This window comes from Monomorium pharaonis, chromosome 9, assembly GCF_013373865.1.
Source record: "Monomorium pharaonis isolate MP-MQ-018 chromosome 9, ASM1337386v2, whole genome shotgun sequence".
Lineage (NCBI taxonomy): Eukaryota > Metazoa > Arthropoda > Insecta > Hymenoptera > Formicidae > Monomorium > Monomorium pharaonis.
The window spans coordinates 1731203-1753464 of record NC_050475.1 but is presented as its reverse complement, the minus strand read 5'-3'; the positions used below and the strand labels follow the sequence as shown (position 1 = coordinate 1753464).

The 22262-nt window shown below is 32.1% G+C and overlaps 2 protein-coding genes and 1 long non-coding RNA gene across 3 annotated transcripts; 1 reads left to right on the top strand and 2 right to left on the bottom strand.

Annotated features, from left to right (window-relative positions):
- Window positions 1–6116: 6116 nt before the first annotated feature.
- Window positions 6117–10130, bottom strand: LOC105840244 (DNA primase small subunit). Its single transcript, XM_012687126.3, has 7 exons — window positions 9541–10130; window positions 9291–9441; window positions 8831–9006; window positions 8553–8751; window positions 8265–8475; window positions 7788–8181; window positions 6117–7710 (listed from the first exon to the last, which is right to left on the bottom strand). The coding sequence occupies exons 1-7, from the start codon at window positions 9635–9637 to the stop codon at window positions 7685–7687; spliced, it is 1254 nt and encodes a 417-aa protein (XP_012542580.1). The 5' UTR covers window positions 9638–10130; the 3' UTR covers window positions 6117–7684.
- Window positions 10131–14544: 4414 nt separating this feature from the next.
- On the bottom strand, window positions 14545–22087 carry LOC105840330 (light-inducible protein CPRF2). The gene is made up of 5 exons (XM_012687232.3): window positions 21735–22087; window positions 18309–18774; window positions 17843–18108; window positions 16831–17365; window positions 14545–15428 (listed from the first exon to the last, which is right to left on the bottom strand). Exons 1-5 carry the CDS (start codon window positions 21834–21836, stop codon window positions 15013–15015), a joined length of 1785 nt encoding a protein of 594 aa, XP_012542686.2. The 5' UTR covers window positions 21837–22087; the 3' UTR covers window positions 14545–15012.
- On the top strand, window positions 18781–20747 carry LOC118647235. The gene is made up of 2 exons (XR_004964535.1): window positions 18781–20275; window positions 20396–20747. It is a non-coding gene; the product is annotated as an uncharacterized LOC118647235 (long non-coding RNA).
- Window positions 22088–22262: the final 175 nt, after the last annotated feature.

Sequence of the window (22262 nt, the reverse complement as noted above, 5' to 3'; positions counted from 1 at the left end):
ACATTATTGTGGCAGATGTGGATGTACAACTGCGATTTACAATCACTTACAGCTATTGCAATGTAGAACGTATAATGCTATGGCTCTTAGGGCCATAGCATACAAAAAAAAACTTAAGTAATAAGACGCAAGCAGTAAGAAAATCAACAATTTGGATTTGCTGCCGTTTACGTTATGCCTTAGGTTCTTGACTTAAGTAATTGACTGATTCGCTCATTGCTTTTTACCGTTTTATTGCTCAAGTTTTTTTTAATGCCACGGCCCTTAAAATGCCAGTGCGGAAATTTCAAATTTACTAATGTTACTCACGAATCTACCACCCTCAACATTTTACGATGCGTTTTTCTGTTGAAATCGTGACAATGTGCTTACAGAGCAAAACCGCGAACGCCAGACCAACTTGTAAGAATTGCGAAGGATTAATAAACGATTGAGCGCGAATTAAAGCGAGAGAGATTCTAGCCGCGCGAAAATCGTAAGAGCAGTTAAGCCATAAAGTTTACAGTTCAAAGTACAAATATACGTTCGTCGTGTGAAATTCTCGTTGAGAATACCGTACGCACAACGCTTGTATCGAAATAGCAAAGTGCCGTCTCTGTCTTTCTCTCTCTCTCTCTCTCTCTCTCTCTCTCTCTCTCTCTCTCTCTCTCTCTCTCTTTCTCTGGTTCGTTAAACTTTCATAAAAGCGGAAAAGAGATATAATCCAACTGAATAAGACGATGATAAACGATGATTGGTAACAAATCGGTTCCGACCGGGGAATTGTGTTTCGAGACTTGTGTCCGCGATCCGTTTTCTTAAAGTGCCATTCCCGCACTTACGCGTTTATCAAGAAATTTATCAAGCACAATCTAATTTTCTACAGTTGTAAATGGAATTTCTAGGTAGAAATTATCGCACCATCAGTTAGGGAGGACTTTCTAATTCTCGTGACAATGTAATAAAGAACAAGAACAAAATGATTTCCTTAGAAGCATTCAAACAATTAAGGATGTTTTGACTTGATAAAATTGGCTGCTACACAGCTAAAATTATCGCAATTTTAAATCTGAAGACTCCTTAGGTTAATTCCTTTTTCTAATCAACAACAAAAAAATTTAGATCGCGAATATCAGAATTTTGGTTTCGAAATTATTAAAGAAAAAATTACATCTATTTTGCTACAGTTTCAGTTAAATAACTTTTATGCGAGAAAGCAAATTCAAATAAACTTTTATACGAATATAAAAATTTTATTAATAGATGAAAAATGTAAAAAATTTTATTCAATATGTAATGTTACATTTTCGTCAAATTTGCAAGTAAATATTAAAAAATGCGATTTTACAAGAATTATAAGAATTTAACAAAAAAATTAAATAATTTTTAAGTCAATTAAACAGATACTCTAATGTAACAATAAAAAATCTCAGATTTTAAAATTTTTGATCATATATATAATACATACGTCCTTAATAAGTTTGCTTCTTTCGTTACAATTCAATGTGCGATGCAAGCTCGTGCTGTCCCACACACGCGTGAAAATCACCACCGATCTTCTGAACGCGACGCACGAGATGCATTCGTCTCGCTCGGAGGACGACGCGCATTTGTAATGTTATATAAAGTTAAAGCGGAAATCAAACGCGCGCAAAGATAAACGTCCATTTAGTCACGTTTCTCCGACACGCGATAATAATAACGACGATACACGCCGTTTGCAGCAGCAGCAGCAGCAGCTTTCGACGTGCACCAACGACGGAATCTCCGGCAATGGAGATCGCATACCTATCCTAGATCTGGAAAAATCTAGTCCGCTGTATTTACGGGAAAAGCCGGGAGACTCGACTTAGTTTCTCGCGTGAAACTCGGATGGCGTGACGTTATTTGTATTTATTCGTCACGTCGTCGGTCGACGAGCCGCCGCCGTGTCGGTCGGCTTAATCTAGCGGTAAATACGAGACCGCGTATCTCTCCGTGTTCGGAGAGACGGTCGCTTTCCAAATTTCCGGATAATCCGAGTTATCCGAGCGTTGAAACGCGGGAGACGGCGCCGCTTCCTAAATGTATCTCTCGGAGATCCGCGCGATTGTTCCGTTTCTCTTCTTCCTCTTCTTCTTCCCGCTGTGTGCCACTCAAGAAAGTTTCAACGCGGTGAGAACCTCCTATACACTTTTATAATAGGATCGTTTATCGAGCAATTAAAAATGTTAATTGTCACGCGAGAACACACGATTGTGGCTAACTTTTAATTTGATTCTATATTTATAGTTTGAAAAAAAAAGCTTAACGGGCCGCATAATGAGCTGCTAACGAGAGCGAAGAATAAGCGCGATTTTTATTCATAATTTTTACATGTTTAATTTGCACTCTCGATCTCTTAAATATATATGTAGTTGGAAATGAAATTCATTAATTAGGCATCGAGAGAGAAATCTTACGCAAATAATCCATTACAAATTCGGACGATTGCTCAGGCGTGTTAGTAGGAGAAAGTGTATGGAAATAGTGTCGTCTCGTTTCCAAACAGACTGTTTCCATTTCACAGATACTACGGAGAATTATTAACCAAATTAAAAGTTCCACATCTATTTCTACCGTGAGATCAAGTTTAAAAGAGATCGACGCGCAAATCGCGCACCACCGTTATGGTAATTACGAAATGTAAACTATATTTTATGAAGCGCTTCCGCGTTTTCATAAAAAATCCATAATTATTTTAGATCGGCGTTTTCATTTTCAAACAGATCGTTTCCATTTCACAAATACTACGGAGAATTATTAACTAAATTAATAATTCTCCGCGTCTATTTCCACATAAGCAAATCGCGTGGGTGCAATCGTTCGGGTGCAAGATATTTGCAAAATATTTGTAAACTGTACATCTGAAATGCTTTCAATCAAGATTTATAATTATTTTAGAACAAGTAATAAGAATTCAAGTATAAATTTTTAAATGTCGAGTGAACGGTAGCGATTTTCTAGAAAAAAAAGCTACGTTCATTGTAATAAGAAAAATATAGCACAACATATAATGCTCTCTTTATTATCACTGCGTGATGCCCGTAATTACGCGATCTGAGAAATTACGCTTAAAGTTACATTTACAGAAGGTAACGCGCATCTATAACGTCCTCTTCCGTCTTCGGTATGTAGGTGTGCACGCAATATATCACTTATACTTATTTTTAAATTTGTTTTTAAACTCATTCATAGTGGCAATATCGCAATCCTTATTACGATTATGATAATACTGGCATCACTCACGAATTTATAATTTATAATTACAGAGATACCTAATCGTCGGAAGGCATTGGTGAATTCTAATTCTTAAAAATCTTAACTACACAGTCGAAAGAGAGACGCTCGATGTTCCGCATTGTGGAAGCGCAGTCTGGCGTTGCAGGACATCTCAAATCAACGAGCATGCACGCGTTTTTTTCTACACGCGCGCACGCACGGGTGCGTTTGTACACATTTCGTGACGAAAAAAGAAAAGGGGAGCAAATCACCGCCGCGTGTTGCAGATATCGATTATGCGCTCGTGCGATTTCAAATATCGTACGAATTAAAGCTTGAATTCTAGAAATTACCAAATATGTGGTCATTAATGTAACTGCATATTGCATCTTACAAAAAAAATAAAATGTCTTTATTTTAATAACTAAATATTTAACTTTACGCAATAATAAAAATGCGCGGTAGGCTTGAGATAAAATTACGTAAACTATCGCGTTTTTACAAACGTATGTCCTCGGTTGCGCGCACACTTTATTGATTCTGTAAGTAATGTGGCGCAATTAATAAAAAATCTTTTAAATATATAAATAAGCACTTTAACTACGAGAGAAACATTAATAACTACAAACTAGTTAATTTTTTTTCAACTGTTAACGAGCGGCAGCGAGCGAGCCCGTGCCGCACGCGTTTCTTCTCTCTCAACCAGGTTTCGACCGTGAAACCGGACGAAAGAAAGGAGGAAAAAATGTATCGACCACAGTGGCTCATAGATACAGTACGTTTTGCACAGGCCGGTAATTGAGCCAACAAAAAATGCGCGTGTATACACGTATACGTTTGATGTTCCTGTTAACGGGCCGGCTTACCCCGATGTAGACAGGATATATTAAAAAAAAAAAAAGAAAGACAAAAGGATTCGAGATTCTTTACAAAACGCGTAGTGCTCACTGAAAGAAGTAAAAAGTGCTTAATCATTAGATCGAAAAGTTAAACATCAAAAATTTTTGGTTTTTGTAGCAACCCGTGTGGAAATTCTACCTAAGTTGTAAGCAGGGCCAAGTTAGATTTCCTTACTTTCATTGAGGCCCAAGTTAGAACGCCTACCTTGGTCCAATATCGATTTGTCCCGCTTTTTAATCTAGAGCCTACATTGGTTTTTAAACTTGGGCTCAATATAAAAATTTAGCTTGAGCCAAACTAAAATTGTTTAGTATTATAAAAAAAAAAAATTTATTTTTATTATTTTTATAACAGTACATACTAAATTAAGGACAAACTTTTATTAATTAATTAAATTTAAATTATTTTATTTTATTTTAACTTAATTTATTTTATTTTATTTAACTTAATTTATTTATTTTATTTAATTATTTTAATTTATTTAATTTATTTTAATTTATTTTTATTTATTTTAATTTATTTTAATTTATTTTAATTTATTTTAATTATTTTAATTTAATTTATTTAACTTTAACTTTAATATTTAATTTTACTTTATTTTAATTCTTTTATTTTATTTTTATTTACTTTTATTTTACTTTTTTTATTTTATTTTATTTTTTATTTTATTTTTTTCTTTTATTTTTTATTTTTTTTATTTATTTTATGTTTTTTTATGTTTTTTTTTTTTTATTATTTATTTTATTTTATTATTTTATTTTTCTTTTTATTTTATTTTATTTTTTTATTTATTTTCTTTTCTTTTTTTTTTTTTTTTATTTTATTTTTTTATTTATTTTTTTTTTCTTTAATTTTGTAATTTATTAATTATTTTTTATTTTATTATTTATAATTATTTAATTTTTTTAAAAATAAGTTACCTTTATTATAAAATTATTTTTCAAATACATTAAAACTTACCGCTGCTAAGTTTCGAACCCGGGACCTTAGGATTACACAAACTAGTACTCTATCTACTGAGCCAATGACTTATTGATATTGGGTACTTGTTATTGTCTATATATACTTATTAGTACATTAAAATTAAAATTAGACTTTCGAGAAAAAATTGTAAGAGGCACTTTTATTGCAGATTCTTATTCGGAAAAATCATACAAACATATTAAACAAAAATTCAACTTGGAAAAAGTTGTGTAAACAATGTTAATTAAAAATTAAGAAATTAAAAAATAATTAAATAATAAATAGCTTTGTGTCAAAAGTTATGAATGTTTTGGGCTAAAATTTTCAAGACTTTTAGAGAATAGTAACCGCTACTATTTAAGCCCTATTACAAGAATTTGCCATCACTTGTCCATTTGTTATTAACAATTTAAAAAAAATAAATTTTGGCAGTTTTTAATTTTTTTCTCCTTAAAAAATAAACCAATTGGAACGTTCGACGGCTCATTTAATAGATATTTTTAATACCTATAAGCTTATATTTTTTGTTTTTTGCTAACAGTAATAAATTTTTTTTATTGCCAAAAAAACAAAAATTTTCACCTTCTTTCATTGTTTACACAATAATTCCCAACTTTTTCCGAGTTGAATTTTTGTTTAATATGTTTGTATGATTAAGAATCTGCAATAAAAGTACCTCTTACAATTTTTTCTCGAAACAGTGGTTTCTGAGTCTAAGTTCCCTGTACTATATATATTATATAAACTGACACAATTATATTATTTATAAAAGCAGTTAAATTTTACAAAATATATTAAAAATAAATAGCATTAATTTATTTACCTGTTAATTTCATTATTAAATTTATCTTTTTCCATAACCTTAATAATTTGATGGAAATTGCAATCTATTTAGCACTAATACTTTGAAGCGTTCAAATGGTTAATTAGATGGTTAATTATATTTAAGTTAGGCTTATATATGTAAAATAAATTGGGCCAAAATTACAGGATATATAATTGCCCAATTTATTATATTTAATAAATAAAAACAATTTTAAAATATATCAATTATTTATTATATTTTATGCATTATGTATTATACATATAATCGTATCGTTTAATCAATCGAAATAGGTGTCAGTATTTGTAATACAGAAATGGTATTTTTTTTTAATCTTACAAAAACATATTACGAGTCTGATATCGGTTATTTGCAATTAATATTCTATTTAAAACTTTTGTTTTTCTTTACAATCTATTTAAAAGCCAAACATGGAAGACAACAAACTCAATAAAATAATAGATTTTATAAATAATGTATTAGCTAATTACTTCAGTTTATCAGACATGGAAAACGGTACTTTGAAATATTTAGGTCTAATACAATTAATATATTAAAATAATTAAAATATAAAAATTGAGAAAAAAAGCTATAACTAGGCAAACCTAAATATAACTGTTTTGGAGCAAACATCTAATTCAAACTAGGTCCTATACGGGCTGTAACCGGGCAAACCTAACTGTGAGTCTTGGGGAAAAAGTTGTAAATTTAAACCAGGCCCAATTCAGGCAAGCCCAAGTTCAAATATCCTAAATAGGCCCTGAATAGATTTCAGTCCGAAAAGCCTTTATTTTGGATGCCTAAGTAACGCCCGTATGGGACCAATATTAAATAGGGCATGCCTAGATGAATTTCCACACGGGAATGACTTGTTTGCTTTTCTGCACATTATACAAATAATAATAAAATTGTAATTGCAACAGTAATAGAAATAATCACATATTATCAATAGATAATAAATTGAGGTTATTATTTATACATTATGAAATATAACACCGATTTTGCTTTTAACTATCTTTAATTCTCGACGATGAAAAGCGAAAGAAGACGAGAAGATAAGGATTCTACTATTTCCTCATTCCTCTCTTCAACATTCCGTATGCCGTACGATAAAATTATACGGCCCATAATCTTGACACAATTGAAAGTACGGTACGGCTAAATATGCCTGCGTGAGAACGAGGCAGGTCGAGGCACAATTAACGTGGCTTATATTAACTAATTAACATAGTCCATGCAACCGATTTAACGGGAACGCAAGGAGCCAAAGAAATTTCACGATGGTTCACATGAAAGAGCGAGTTACTTTGTCCAAGCGCGCGCGCGGCCGAAATTTCATCTAGTTGATCCGAAGAAGTGGAGTAGACGTCTCACGATCGAAGAGAAATCTTGTTAACGCGATCATCAAAGCAAACTTTTAAAAGCGAACGTTTCGGTTTTGCGGGAAAAATTCGAAAGTCACGATTTTTGATCGCTATTGAGATTTCAATCATCAACGTAACTCCTTTTGCCCTACCTTCCTCCTCCACTATAATAGTACCATTTAGCAGCTTATATAATAAGAAACTATATGACATGTAAAATTAAGAGATCACTGGATTTGAAGATAAAAAGTGTCTTCTTTTTATTTATACAAAGTACTCATTATTTTAAACATAATTATTTATTATAAATATCTATTTACTTAATAATTATTTCTTTAAATTTAAATAAAATTACAATAAAACATTATTTAGAATATAACTGCAATTAGAAAAAAATTTATTATTGTAAGATCTCTTAAAATTCCATACTGTCAGCTGAAACTAAAAACAAACACGCTAGAACTTATGATCATTAATTATACAAAATTGTACAAAAGCTGATAATGTGATGTACTTACTTTTTCCTTTTAATCTCTGTTCCCGTCGCTCAGCTTCCAAGTGTCGTAAGAATTCTTGGAAAACATGCAGAGACTTGTTCAAGCTTGTTTTTTTGTAATCTTTAATGCGCTTTTTGTTTAAATCGTACGTTTCTTCTTCAGCCTTGTCTTTCACATCGTACGCATTGATCTCCTCTATCAGCGTCATTATCGTAGGGACCTTGTCAAGATCGAATTTGTCCACTGCACTCGCAGTGAACGGAATACAAATTTTGCCAGTTTTCGGATGGACGCAAAATGGAGATTTCAACAAGTGATTTAAGCCTTTGCTGACATTTATGTCTAATCTTGGATATGAATATTGTAATTTTATCTCTTCAATTAGGTGACGATACAAATACCATTTTCGGTCCCCCTGAAATAAAATAAATTAAGTAATTTCAATATCTCGAATAAAAATACAATACTAAAACTGCTACAAAGATAATATAATCGTACCCCTGTTCGTTTAGAGTCGATATATTGTATAAATACGTTCCACCTCGCTTCACTGGTACTTTCCTTGTTGAATAACGCCTTTACTTCTTGTCTATCTTCATCATTAGGCAGTATTAGAAGAAACTTTTCGATTGCTTCTTCCGTGCCCAACATATTTTGCTCTTTGACACACATTTCAATGAAAATAGGATCGATTATATCGAGAGCACGCCTGTAACGCCAGATTTTTCCATGTATATTTCTAATTTCTATTTAAATATTTATTATAAACACTGTGTATAAACCTACTTGACAGAATGGTGAATTTTATCGCTCGCGAGATGTACTTTCTTCTTCATAAATTCACCTCCACCTATAATCTGTAAATATTCAGCGACCGCCGCCCGTACTTGCGCCTGCAAAGCGCGTGCTGTGGAGTCACATACCCAGCAATGAATACCTCTTCTGCCAGAGAATACCCACAAAATGTGTTTGTATCCAAAATCCACTGCAAAAGCAAATGTTCACTTTGAAATAAATTTCTAGCATTCAAAGCAATATAATAATAATATACAATTATATCTTACATCTCAGCGCACTGTCTAGTATCTTGCAGGCAAGTGACATAAACTTCCAACATTTACCACAAATGTCTGCCCCTTTGCAACATGTTCTTACTTCATCGTAATCAGTCATGTCTATATCAAACACCAATTCTCTCTCAACTGGATGAAAATTAGGACCTCTTCTTTGATCTTTTGGTCTATAATTAAGTAAAATTATATTCATTATTAGGTTTTATTTATTTTATTTCATTTTTCGTACTATTCTTTATAATATAGAATCAATTTTTTTTAAGTCAAAATTAAAGTAGATTGAATTATAGACTTTTATCTGCAATTTGAAGTAAAAGTATGATAAGACAGATGATCAAGTTTAAAAGTTGTAGATGATAAACTATAAATTTTGACTTTATAAAAGAATCCATTATTGAGAAAAAACACGGTAATCTAAAAATCGATGCAGTAAACATGTGATACACTTTACTGAGTGTTATAAACTGCTCCTATGTCTATTTTATGTGGCAATAGTCTCTTGATTTCATCCGACAGTCCCTTCTGATCATTGAAAGACTGGTAACGTATATAAATATCGTCCGAGAGGGTGAACGAGAATTCCCTCCTGTTAAAAGTAGTAACTGAAAAAAAAGAATAAAGAAAAATACGATTAGATACATGATCAGATATATATGTGCATTAAATATTTGTTGGGAAAATAAAAAATCTCACTTTCTTACCATTTCCATAACTCAGCCATCTATAATAGTCGGCAAAAGGAAACAGTCTTGAATAATAAACTGGTAATAAGTCAAGCAAATTCGAAATTTCACTCATTTTAACGTTATCAACACGAATATACGAAGATTATACACGTGCAATCTCAAGATTTGCTAGTTATTACAGATGTTGTCCGTTCGATTTATCATGTGAAAATAACACTATACATTATTGTACATATCAATATTATAAAAATATATAATCTGTTTCAATACAAAAATCAAACACAGAACTAGAGAGAAACACGACAGAGAAATAGCGCGAAAGTCATACAACTCCGGATTAGATTAAGTCATCAGAATCATGACTTTGGTTATGTTAATATTGTAATAATTATAAATTTAATTTTTCTTTTTTATCTTGCAATGTTGTAATTATATATAAAAATAATTTTTTTAATTAATTTAATTTAATTTAAGTTTCTTTATTGTTCTTATTATTTGACTGTTTCAAAATTCATTATAAATACGTCAACGGCGGTCAACGGCCTTTTTCACATGATCAGAGTGAATCAGAGAGGGGCTCACGTTATACTATTGCCATCTATTTTGGAAATAGATACTACGTACAGTGTAGCCAACTCCTGAAAAAATAATCCGCTAAATTTGATTTAAAATACCACTACCGCGTGGCGCGGCGCGCGCCGCGGCGCGGCGTTACTTTCGGCGCGTGAAGTTAACCGCGCGAAAGTGACGAAGTCGTTTCATTCCATCCTTTTGCATATCGCTGTGAAAACGTAACAAACGCAAGGTGGATCGGCTCCAGAACAAGCGGCATCGCAAATCTCTTAATTGGTAAATATAACACGTATCAACCTTGCCTTGTAATTCGTTCAAGCGTATCTGTCAACACTGTTTGAGCGAAGATCGAAATCGATTCGTAACGACATATATGTCAATCGTGATCGCGCGAGAAGAAATCTCTTCGCCATTTTAATCGCATATTATCCGTAATATCGGAAAGACGACTTTTGCACCATCGTGCTGCACGGAGAGGATGGCTGGCAGCAAGGATACTGCAAAAAGATTCGGCGTAACGACCGTGCGACGTGGCGTCACTTTGAGACGCGTGAAGTTGACCGCGCGAGAGTGACGAAGCCGTTTCACTCCACCTTTTTACGTGTCGCTGTTAGAACGTAACGGACGGAAGGTGAATCGGTTCCGGAACAAGTGGCATCGCGAATCTCTTAATTGGTAAATATAACTCGCATCAACCTTAATTGTGCCGTAATTCGTTCGAACACGTATCTGTGAACACTTGTGCGAACGAAGATCGCGACTTGCAGCGACGTGTCAATATGTGATACGCGAAGTCGATTGCGCGGGAAGCAACCTCGTGGTAAATATTTTTTATTTGCACAAATGATTTTTATTATTTATTCGGTTTTATCTCAGCAAATTCCAAAAGTATTTAGAAAAAGAAAAAGAATGTATCTAACATTTTATATATTACACATTTTGTAATAATCTTTTTTAAAAAATGGAACTTTTAAAAATATTACTAAATATGTGTGCCTACGTGTGTGCATATGCGTATGTGTTTCAAAGTCGAACTTTAAAAGTTCAATGTGCGCGTAAAATTTTCAATTTTAAATATTTATTATTTTGAGCACTGTTTTAATTTGAATCTTATGTTTGTATGTTATAGTATCATCGCTTCGTGGCTGAATAACTCCGTTCGTTGCGCATCGGATTGGTGAGTGACGATTTTTTAAATCTAACAATGAATCTATGAAATTTACATTAATGTGTTTATATATTATTATTATAAATAGTACAAATAAATGCGACATTTTATAGATTCGTTGTTCTAAATGTTTTTTGTTTGCATTTTTTCGTAATGATATACTCGATCGTAATGTACGGGTTACCCTGCAAATTTTTTTTTGTCATTTTTAATAAAATATGTAATAATAATAATAATAATAATAATATATTTATTCTCTTCAGCTTATACAATCATCTATTTAAAGTTATCGTTAGGCATCTTGACTAATCCTTACTACCTTTAATGTTAACCTTAAGTATTTATACCGCTACAATTAATAAACAAACAAATTACCATAATACTAAAATAATACAAAACTACTTCTATACAATCATACATCTATATATTTAATCAATTATATATTAAAATATGTATAAATGTATAATCGCCATTACTTATAAAATTATCTAGCTGTCATGCAGCCAGAATTGATTTGGCCAGAATCAACGAAAGGTGAGTTCAATCTGGCCGAAAGAATGAAGAAATTTATTAAAAGTTAGGTGTCAAAAATTAACATAAATATATTCAATGATTTTTCTGGCATTTTTTCGTAATGATATACTCGATCGTAATGTACGTGTTATCTGGTAAATTTTTTTTGTCATTTTTAATAAAATATGTATAAATGTATATATTTGTTCGATTCGCTATTACTTATAATATATATAATTACTTATAATATAATACTTATAATATAAAAATTACTTATAATATAATAAATTATCTTATCTGTCATGCAGCCAGAATTGATTTGGCCAGGATCAACGAAAGGTGAGTCCAATTTGGCCGGAAGAAAGAAGAAATTTATTAAAAGTTAGATGTCAGAAATTAACATAAATATATTCAATGGTTTTTCTAGCATTTTTTCGTAATGATATACTCGATCGTAATGTACGCATTACCCGGTAAAATTTTTTGTCATTTTTATTAAAACATATATAAGTTTATATAATCATATACGAATTATGTCCAACATGTATGATGTTACTGATTTCTTCTTTTGTAAAATTTCTGTTTGATGTAGAAAAATGACAATTATATTGAAAAAACAAGAACTAATTAACAATATAATTTTTGCATTGTTTCTTTTACAAAATTTTTTTACAAAATTATATTTTTATTAATTTTTGTCTTTTTAGTATGACTATATTTTTCATATTAAATAGCAATTTTACAAAAAGAGTAATTAATATAAACATATGTGGACATATTTTATTTGCATATGATTATATATATTTTTATGTAAAAATTTTTTTATTGGATAAATTTCTGCTGGCGCTGTTATTCAGCTTTGTGTGTGTGACAGTGAAAAAATATGTCTTATTCTCTAACTGATATAACAGCCAGAAGATTTGACCAGGAGCAATACAAGGTAGGTCCCATTTGGCCAGGAGAAATCTACTCTCAAAGAGTAATGGTACTAATGTCCATTATCAATCGCACGAAAAAGACCGCGGTGGCCGCTCTCAGGTTCCTCTCTGATAAAATTTAAAAACTGCTAGAAAAAAGAAAAAACTAGAAAAATATTTCATAAAGTCAGAACCGCTCTCCGCATTTTTTAAATTTACCAGCTAGATGAGCTTTGAAAAACGCTAGATCTCGCGAAAAAAACCGCTAAATTGGCTACGTATCACTGACTGCGTAGCATATTTATTTTGCAACACTACCGATAAAATCACCTAATAAAATTTGATACAATTCGAGTTTACGCTGATCTACGTTGAAAGTACTTACAATTAACGAAACAAAATTAGAATAAATATTCTTAAGTTTCTCTCTGATTATACAAGATATTATACAAGTTTAAAAAATTCCATATATTGAATATAATCAAATTTTTATGATATTGATATTGATATTAATACACGTACATTGAATAAAGTTGATAACGATGATTTTAGTAAATTTACACAAGTTATTTTATCGCTTAAAAAATATATATATAAATATAGTCGTACTATACTCAGAAATAAACAGAATTACCAAGGTGTATATTCTGATAAAGGATTCAGTTAATTTCTTACCTCCGAGCAAATATTAGTAAGTACAAGTTATTACAAAATGACTTGTTATGCGTCTATAACATACTTTATTTACATTTTCGTGCACATCTGGTATGTTTTATATGCGAGGCAAACAATAGCAGTATTTCAAATTTATAACAAAAAATTAATATATATGTATATATATTTTACTTTAATATTTACTTATAATACAGGTTTTTCGGTGAAAACTGCTCACCTTCAATATCAGTTACTCGTAAAATCATGGACCTAGATAATCTATTTCTTGTCATTTCCCATAATTTTTTATTCACATGGATAGCTTTACAATCTTTACATGTTACCCCATATATGAAAAGGTGACTTATGCCAATCATTTTAAACATTACTTTTCAAGAGATGAGTATCACATGTAAAAGTGTGATTGATATATACACATGCACACATAACACCCACGCGCAAAAAACACACATATACACTTATAATTTTTCGATACTTTAATTCAGTTATTATTTTTCTTTTCGGCTATTAAAAAATACTGGCATTATTTTCATGTAAAATAAAAAAATATATGCATATTAAAATATTTTATAAAATATAAAATTCAATTTAACAAATGTTATCAAGCGTAAAACTAAGAACCTAAAGATTAAATAAAATCAAAGACAAAGATTATTAGACCTAGCGTGATAAATTATATGATTAATTCGTGGCCATATAATATAATAGATTATATTATGCCATTATGGATTTATTTTTTATAACAAATATTAGTACATGTGTCAATATTTACATATATCTAATTATAAAGTCGTAAATTATTCATATATCTGTTTTATATCTCTATTAATTATAGAGATATATTTATATCATTTGTCATAACATTAAACCAAGTAGTACATATAAATTATATATATATATATATATATATATATATATATATATATATGTGTGTGTGTGTGTGTGTGTGTGTGTTTTAATTACTTACAAAAAATTCTTATATATATCATTATTTTAAAATATCGATAAAAATTATAATCTAAGCATAAATTATAATCTAAACTCTAATCATAAAATTCTAAGAATGGTATTCATACTGCTCTTCACATAAATAAGTATTTGATATCTCCTAATCTATAAAAATTACTAAAAAATTTTGCACACAAAGCAGTTTTTTCCCTTCCCACTTCCTTCTTTTTTTCCCCATTTCCTACTCATATATGAACCACATTCAGCAAACAAGAAAATGTTCTTGCAAAAATGATTGACTGCAACCGCCTGCGGTTCGCAGTTTAACAGTTTCATTAACATTACTTGCTAATAATTCGATGTTTTTGACTGACAGGTATATTGAGTACGTTTAGAAAACATAATTTTGACAAATAATTGTTATATTTATGGATATATGCTACTTTATTCGTAATAACTTTCAGTGTTGCAATATTCAATAGTTACATAATTGAATACTACTCTATTGAATATATTCATTGTCTTGGATATAAAAAAGTTGTTTTAATCGAGTCGATCATAACGCTTGAACGTCCAGAGGAAATAAACCTCTCTCTACTGCTGTAATAAAATGTATTTCTAATCTAATATGAATTCCTAAACTAAACAAGATTCTACTGTCTCGCTATTAGAAAAAAGTAAATACGTTTCATCTTACTTATCATGAGGCATCTTGACAAGAACTGTTCTGGTGCCTTCAGTATCGGAGATGTTAATCTTAAACTCGTTAGTAACCGTTTCAAGCTTATCCACGGTAACTGTTTTTTGGATGCCGCCTGGATTAGGCGGTGGCCATATATCATCCAATGGAGGTTCAATATATTGTTTCTTCATTTTTGAGACACCAAGATCTGGTTTTAAACCAAGCGTTCCTCCCACATGATTCATAGAAGAGATGTACTTAGGAGTAGGTTCGTTGTCAATGCGAGGACGTTTGTAGAAAGGCATTTGAATTACTGGGCTGTAATCATGATCTAGAAGGCCCTCGACCTCCTGCAATAGCTCTTCGCCGTATTGCTGTAGGTCTTCGTCCATTAGCTGCTTCGTGTACAATAAAGTCCTCGAGCGACCTAAAATTAAAACAATTACAGCATAAAATAATTTTGGCTCATTATAATACAAAATAATTGTTATAACATAATATTTTTTAATCTTTATTTAATCCCAATCCTACACATTATCAAATAATTCGGTATTCTACACAAGGGGTGTAATATACCCCAGCCTCTTTAAATAATTATTCATATATTATCAAACATTTTGGGTAAAAAAAATTTTTTAACATTCTTCAAACTTCCAAAATAATGTCCAAAAGTTATTTTGGGGCAATTTAAATTTTGAAATAAAAAAATTCATAAAGCTAAGCAAAACATTAAGTCTAAAACTAAAGCCAAAAACCATTGGGATTTATTTTACTCCGGGTGTAGAATTAGCATTAAAATCAGTTTATATCTTAATACGAACATCTACATGAGTTACGCGATAAGAGAATTATTTGAATAATAAAAATGGATCAGTGAAAGGACCAGTGCTTTCTTGTCCTCTTTTAGAAAGTAGTAAGACAACTTTTTAAGTATCCCATAAACGATACAGTTTTCGATATTCTCGCTCACACATGTAGGTTTTTATTATCAATTTTATAAACAAAATGACATGTTTAAAGAATATTATACGTTTACATTTTCTAGAATTTAAAAACTTTAAATTTATAATAAAAGTAATTTTTTTAATAAAAAAATTCTTGCTTTTTTCTGGATTTCTCCATTTAATCTATATTCTATTCTATTTTTTATACGTATTACTTAATTTAAAAAAAATCAATTTTTCGTAAATAACAGAAAATAAAATATCAAATTCAAATCTGTCAAAATTATGTTATGTCAATTCAAATATGTCAAAATAAAATTTTAAATCTGTCAAAGAACTCATGGATCAACAGTTTCTTTATAATGTGCAATCGTGACGAAATTCAAGAAGATTCATTTGTCAAATGGAATTTGCTGTGTATACAGTTCAATACTGCAAAATAAACATTCTACGAAAACGAAATAAAACTATATACATAAAGTATTTTTCAAATAATATTCAATAAAAAATGTAACATTAAAGCTTATATTCTATAATAAACATATTTTATATATTTCTATATTTTTTATAATTTATGTACATATGTCTTCATACGTGTACAAATTAACAATTTTACACACACACACACACACATATATATATATACGTACATACATGTACTAGTTATAAATTTAAAAACAATTTAAATTCGCAACTTTAATGAAAAAAATCTCGAATTAGAATTAATTTTATTTTCAATGTGTTTCATAAAGTCTTGCAAAATTCTCAATGACTGAAACTTATTTTGATATAACTGTTTAGAACATTTCAATAACCAGCATAGTTCATTAACAAAATATGAAAACATGAATAATACTTTTGTAATAAAAAAGTGATGAAATTTACCTGCGAGTGACGTTTTCTCTGGTTGCTCCTGTTCTTGTGTTAAATCGTTGTTATTGTTGGAATGTGGTCGCAAATTTGGTAAAGCCACAAGAGCTAACGAAAGCAACAAGACCATCAGACAAGTTGCTGGTTGAGCGCTCTTGTTGCTCTTTTGTATGATTGCTTGTAATCTCTTTAACTGACCAGCCAGACTCTGATTTTGCGATTGTAAGACTTTGATCCGTTTCAATAAAGTTTCATTCTCCTGTGTACACTTTTTCACACGATCTTCCAAACCATCCACGTACTCCTTTTTCCTTTTGCGAGAGTCCTGCGCGGATATCTTATTACGGATTTTGCGTCTGATCCTCTTTAATTCACGCTCCTCGTGTTTCGTCAGCGGATAGTGACTGGGTAATGTAATGCCCTCTTTTTGCAATAATCGCTTCTCCTCGTCATTTAACTTTAGGCGTGGATAAGCTGAATCTGTTTCCGACGTCACTTCATCACTGGAAGTGCCCTTTTCACTGCCAGAATCCTCTTGTTTGATCGTCATCTAATTATAAAAAGTTTTAAAAACACATCGTTAATATGCATAAAAAATGTATTATAATTACGCGTTTTAATAAAGAATGCTTTTAATTTTTCAAATTTTTAAACAAAATTTTATAACTAATGTTCTCTTAATGTATTCGTTAAATTGATTATTTTTAAGTAATATTAAAAAAATAAATTCTCTATAAATTAGATCTCAACGAACCAAATAAATAACAATGTGTGTGTGTGTGTGTGTGTTAACTTTACAATTTAAATTTATACAGATAAAACAATAAAATTGTAAAGTTATGACAAATAATAATTTCTGAATCTTTATCACTAAAGAAATCTTTAATTTTAAAATATAAAAAATCGTGTATCGTAATTATACAATTTAATGGATACATAGATATAAATAAGTCTCTCTAAAATTCTTTATTAAAAAACTTTTGTAGATAATACATTATACATATATGTATATACATGTATTACATACCTGAATAGGTTTATTGATAATGTTTGCTTGGTTGATCTTGAAGCCTTTCAAATTTTTCGCCTGTGTTGTCATGATCTTAATAGTTCGGACCTCCTTCATGTCTTTCAGGCTCACGGGCAATAGGATAGACCGTGGATTACCGGAACCCATTGGAGTGACGCGTATCAGTTGTCGAATATTTCGCTTGCCGTTACACGTCAGATTACGAACGTTCACGGTATTCTCTTGTGGCGTATTGACCTGCACTTGCTGTTTAGACGCTGAATCTATATAACATGAGAATTTGTATGAGAATCCTATCTTATCATGTTACCGATCAAATTTTCAGGTAGCTATGTCTGAGGAAAAACAAACAAGTTGATTACGCATCGCTACGTATTCACATATTTTCCTTAAAAAGGGGGGGAGGAAAAAAGGGAAAGAAAAGAAAAAAAGAAAAAAAAACAAGACGGTAAGCTAATCTTACCGATATCAACGACCGGTTGTTCCGCAGCGATAGAAGCATCCGAACACGGCATGGTATTGTTCGGCGTTACAATGGCAACCAGGGATTGCTCGTAATCCATCTCTTCGACTACGTCATTGGTTGGCGAGCCAATATTCGAACTCATGACAGATCTTACGGGGCTATCCACGCTGGCCAAGGATGGACTGGCCGCAGGCTCCAACTCCATAAAATCCTGCTGCGGACTGCTCAAGTTGGAGTTATTGCCGATCTCCTCCTCCTCATTGTTGTCTGTCCGCGACGAGAGAAACGGACTCAATTGCTGTTCGTAGGAGAGACTCAACGCGCTGGAGAGACCGCTGTCCGACGAGGAGGACGCAATCGTCTCCAGGTCTTTCCCGATCAGGCTGAAGTCCAGGGGGTCCTCCTCCTCCATCTTCAGGATCGAGGCGAACAGGTCGTCGGGATTCGTCGGGCATTCCTCTGCCTGGAATGTTACATAAACATCGTCCGTGTCATCTTTCGACAATAGATATACAAAATTGGCGCCTAAAAATTTGACGAGTTATTCATGAACTAAACCGCACACTCTCCTTACTAACGTAAAATTAAGAGAAGTGAAAAAAAGAGTTTCTTTTTAATTCATACGTTTTTACAAAGCAAAGTAATTATGCATTGCGCGTAATTCGCAAAAAAACTCGTCTAAAGAACAGCGAAACAAATAAAAAAGAAACCTTGACTTCTTACATAATTGCTTCACATTTGCGCATTATCGTTAAATATTGGTATGGATGCGTCGAAGTGAGATATCAACCTTATCGAAAGAATATTTTTGAGAGGAGCAAACATTTTTCTTCTTTATCAAATCTCAACGCAATAAACGTATCTCAATAAAAATTTTACTACTACAATTTTGTTTTTATAACAATGATAAACGTATAAGCGCGTAGGAAAATGAGGAGGAAGAATAGCAACGTAAATTCGTATTAGTACGCGCGCGAGGTAGAGCGTTAAGCCACGCGGTTATGAAGAAATTCCGTAACGTAACGGTATCCGTACAAGGGTCATTCGCCGCGCACCAAAGACCGGCCGGGTTCTCGGTTTCTCGTTTAAACGTGCTCGAAAAAAGAAAAAGAAAACCGGAAAGAAATCCTTCAGGCAATTAATCGACGAATGCAAAATGAATTGATCACCGTGAATCGCGCGCTGTCGCGATGTTAAGACTCGATGAGCGCTCAAAAGTTATTTGCGAGCAAGTTGCAAATTTTTTTCGTCCGTTTCCACCTGTGTGAATTGTCTCCAATCTCAGTTTGTAATTTACGCTTTATCTTTCTCCGATTTTTAAAGATTCCTGAGAGAGATAAAGTGAACCGATAAAATTAATCTGGCGAAAACGGACGTTCGCAAATTACGCGCATCAGAAAGGGCGTATCAAAAAGAAAAAACAAATTCAAAAGGAAGAAGCTTCGGCGCGTATCGAACAATCGAAATTGTTTGCACAGGCGCGTTGTCATTAAACTTATCTACTGCGTATTGCGTTTCGGGCAATGTGATATGCGAATTGCGCATCTACCACGTGCTGATGCATGCGTTTCGCACACATCTTTTTCTTTTAATCGCGCTTATCTCGCGTGCGATACAAAGATAAAATTCATTTTAAATATTTCAGGCGATCAGATCGATCGAGCGATCGAACGGATCGAATGCAATACGGACAATCGTTCTAGCGACTCGAGGTTATAATGCGCGAAACCACGTGGGTAATCGGCGCACCATATGTTAAAAGTGACACATGGGCAAAATTGTCTCAAAGAGATGCATCATTCGCCTCCGGAACGCTGTCTGTGAAATAATTCTCGCTAAGACCTAGTTTTCAAAAGAATAGGACGTTAATTAATGTTATCGTTATATCTGATAGCGGTTCCTGCGTTTTTAAACGACATAGTTTTCACAATGATTCGTTATAGCCTCTGTCCTTCGAACGATCTGTAATTCCTGATAGAATTTTACTTAATATAAAGATATCTGAAAAATTGAAGTACATTACATAAAATATATAATAAAATGTAAGTTTATAATACACGCGGCATAAATAAATTCTATTTTAGGTTTTGATAAAAATTATAGATTGTTCAGAGCTTAGTATTGCAATGAAAACGATATAGTATGCAATAAAAAATGAGTAAATAAATAAAGAACTCTACTCTTGGCGTCTGTGAGAGCACATGGCATATGCTTGTACCATATGTTGACATGAATTAAAATTTCAAACCAAGTGTATCAAGATTGAGCAATGAAGCGCAGAAATGTTACTGCAACGATTATTATTGAAATCACAATTTTAAACATATTATTAATTGAAATAACTAATGCCAAAACTCCTGTCACATCACATTATGACTGCTTGTTGAACAGGTTACATTGTATAATAAATATCCAATAAAAAATAATCATTCTCTGCTTCTTAGTTTCACTGAAAGTAAATTTAAGTAGGTCTCCATATATTCACAGAGCTGATTTTATTGCAAGACTCGAGTGAACTAAATAAGAAATAGAATGTGACGAAATATTGCCATGAGCCTCTTCAACAGGAACTTCTTTACATATTTCATTCTCTGCATGGAGAAAAAAAAAGTGATTCAATAAAATGTGTAGTTGTGGGCTGTCAATACAGATATACTCAATACAATAATATATGCTATTGCAATAACAATATTGTACTTGCATTAACAGAAAATATTATAGTGTTGAGTACATCTGTATTGGCAGCAACTACACATTTTATTAGATCAATAACTTTTTTTCTATGTGCAAAATAGGTACGTTTTTTAAGTTATTGATCGGTAAACGTGTTAGCACGTTTGATTCAGATAAGATGATGCAATCTGAAATTCGTCTGTAATAATTCTGATTGTCAACCTCGCGAAGAATCTCGCGACAATAAATAATCATCTATAACAGCTTTTCTTGCTCTAATCGAACAAAACACTCTTGCCAAACGTCATGCATTTGGTCAGCAAATAAACGTTCAAACATACGGCATGTTCCGTTCTCTCCTCAGAATAGGCCTTTCTCTTTTTCTCTTCGATAAAACGAACAAATGATAAAAGACACGAATAGTTTATAAAACTGAATATTACGATCCAACAAGGTCGCAAGATTTTTTGCAAATAATACAGTGCTACTGTCTCTGAATGGTACTAGTACACTTTACGGTATACCATAATCTATTTAAATACAGCTCAGTATATTATAAATTCTTAACGGATGACTGTCCATATTTAATAGACTTCTAATAAATTATTAGGCGAATATACAGCATTGTCATTCGCTCTGTTTTGAAAGGAGTTTAAAATACCTTGGTAAACCGTGAATTGCCCGGTAGAATACAAGCGATAAAGGGAAACTTTACTGGATGGAGCTATCGGGAAGCTTTGGAAAACTCACCGCGATGACGTCACTGTAATTATGATCGACGAACAGTTCCTTAACGTCCCCCTTGAGAAACGTGTCGTCCAGAAAGTCAAACAGATTCATGTCTGACGACATCGCTGGGGCTTCTCTTACTTTTACCCTCGCCCCACCCTGCACCAACGCCGTGAACACACACTCGAAAAACGTCGAGAAATTCTAAAACACTCCTCTGACACTCAGCTCACATCGGCGCCTTCATGTTTTCGATATTCACAAATATCGGCACGCGAGCCGATGAGGCAAACCCCTTTCTACGAATAACAGCATGAATCGCAATGCAGCGCTAAACTTCCAACGTGGCATAGAGAACCTCATTGACAAATATATATGTATACATCAGTGTACATTATCATATATATATATACATATATATAGGCCAAACGAAAGCATCGATTAGATAAGTCGAAGAGGGATAACTTTATAAGAATTTACGTAAACGAATTCGAATTGTGATTGGTCAACTACGACTCACAGCCATGGACCTAGTTTACACCAAGCACT

Coding starts and splice junctions, on each gene's coding strand:
- LOC105840244 (XM_012687126.3), bottom strand. CDS start 9,637: ATGAGTGAAATTTCGAATTTGCTTGACTTATTACCAGTTTATTATTCA. Junction 9,007..9,290: donor GGAGCAGTTTATAACACTCA/GTAAAGTGTATC, acceptor ACTTAATTATAG/ACCAAAAGATCAAAGAAGAG. Junction 8,182..8,264: donor TCGACTCTAAACGAACAGGG/GTACGATTATAT, acceptor ATTTTATTTCAG/GGGGACCGAAAATGGTATTT.
- LOC105840330 (XM_012687232.3), bottom strand. CDS start 21,836: ATGTCGTCAGACATGAATCTGTTTGACTTTCTGGACGACACGTTTCTC. Junction 17,366..17,842: donor TTATCAATAAACCTATTCAG/GTATGTAATACA, acceptor TTTTATAATTAG/ATGACGATCAAACAAGAGGA. Junction 15,429..16,830: donor AGAGAAAACGTCACTCGCAG/GTAAATTTCATC, acceptor TTTTAATTTTAG/GTCGCTCGAGGACTTTATTG.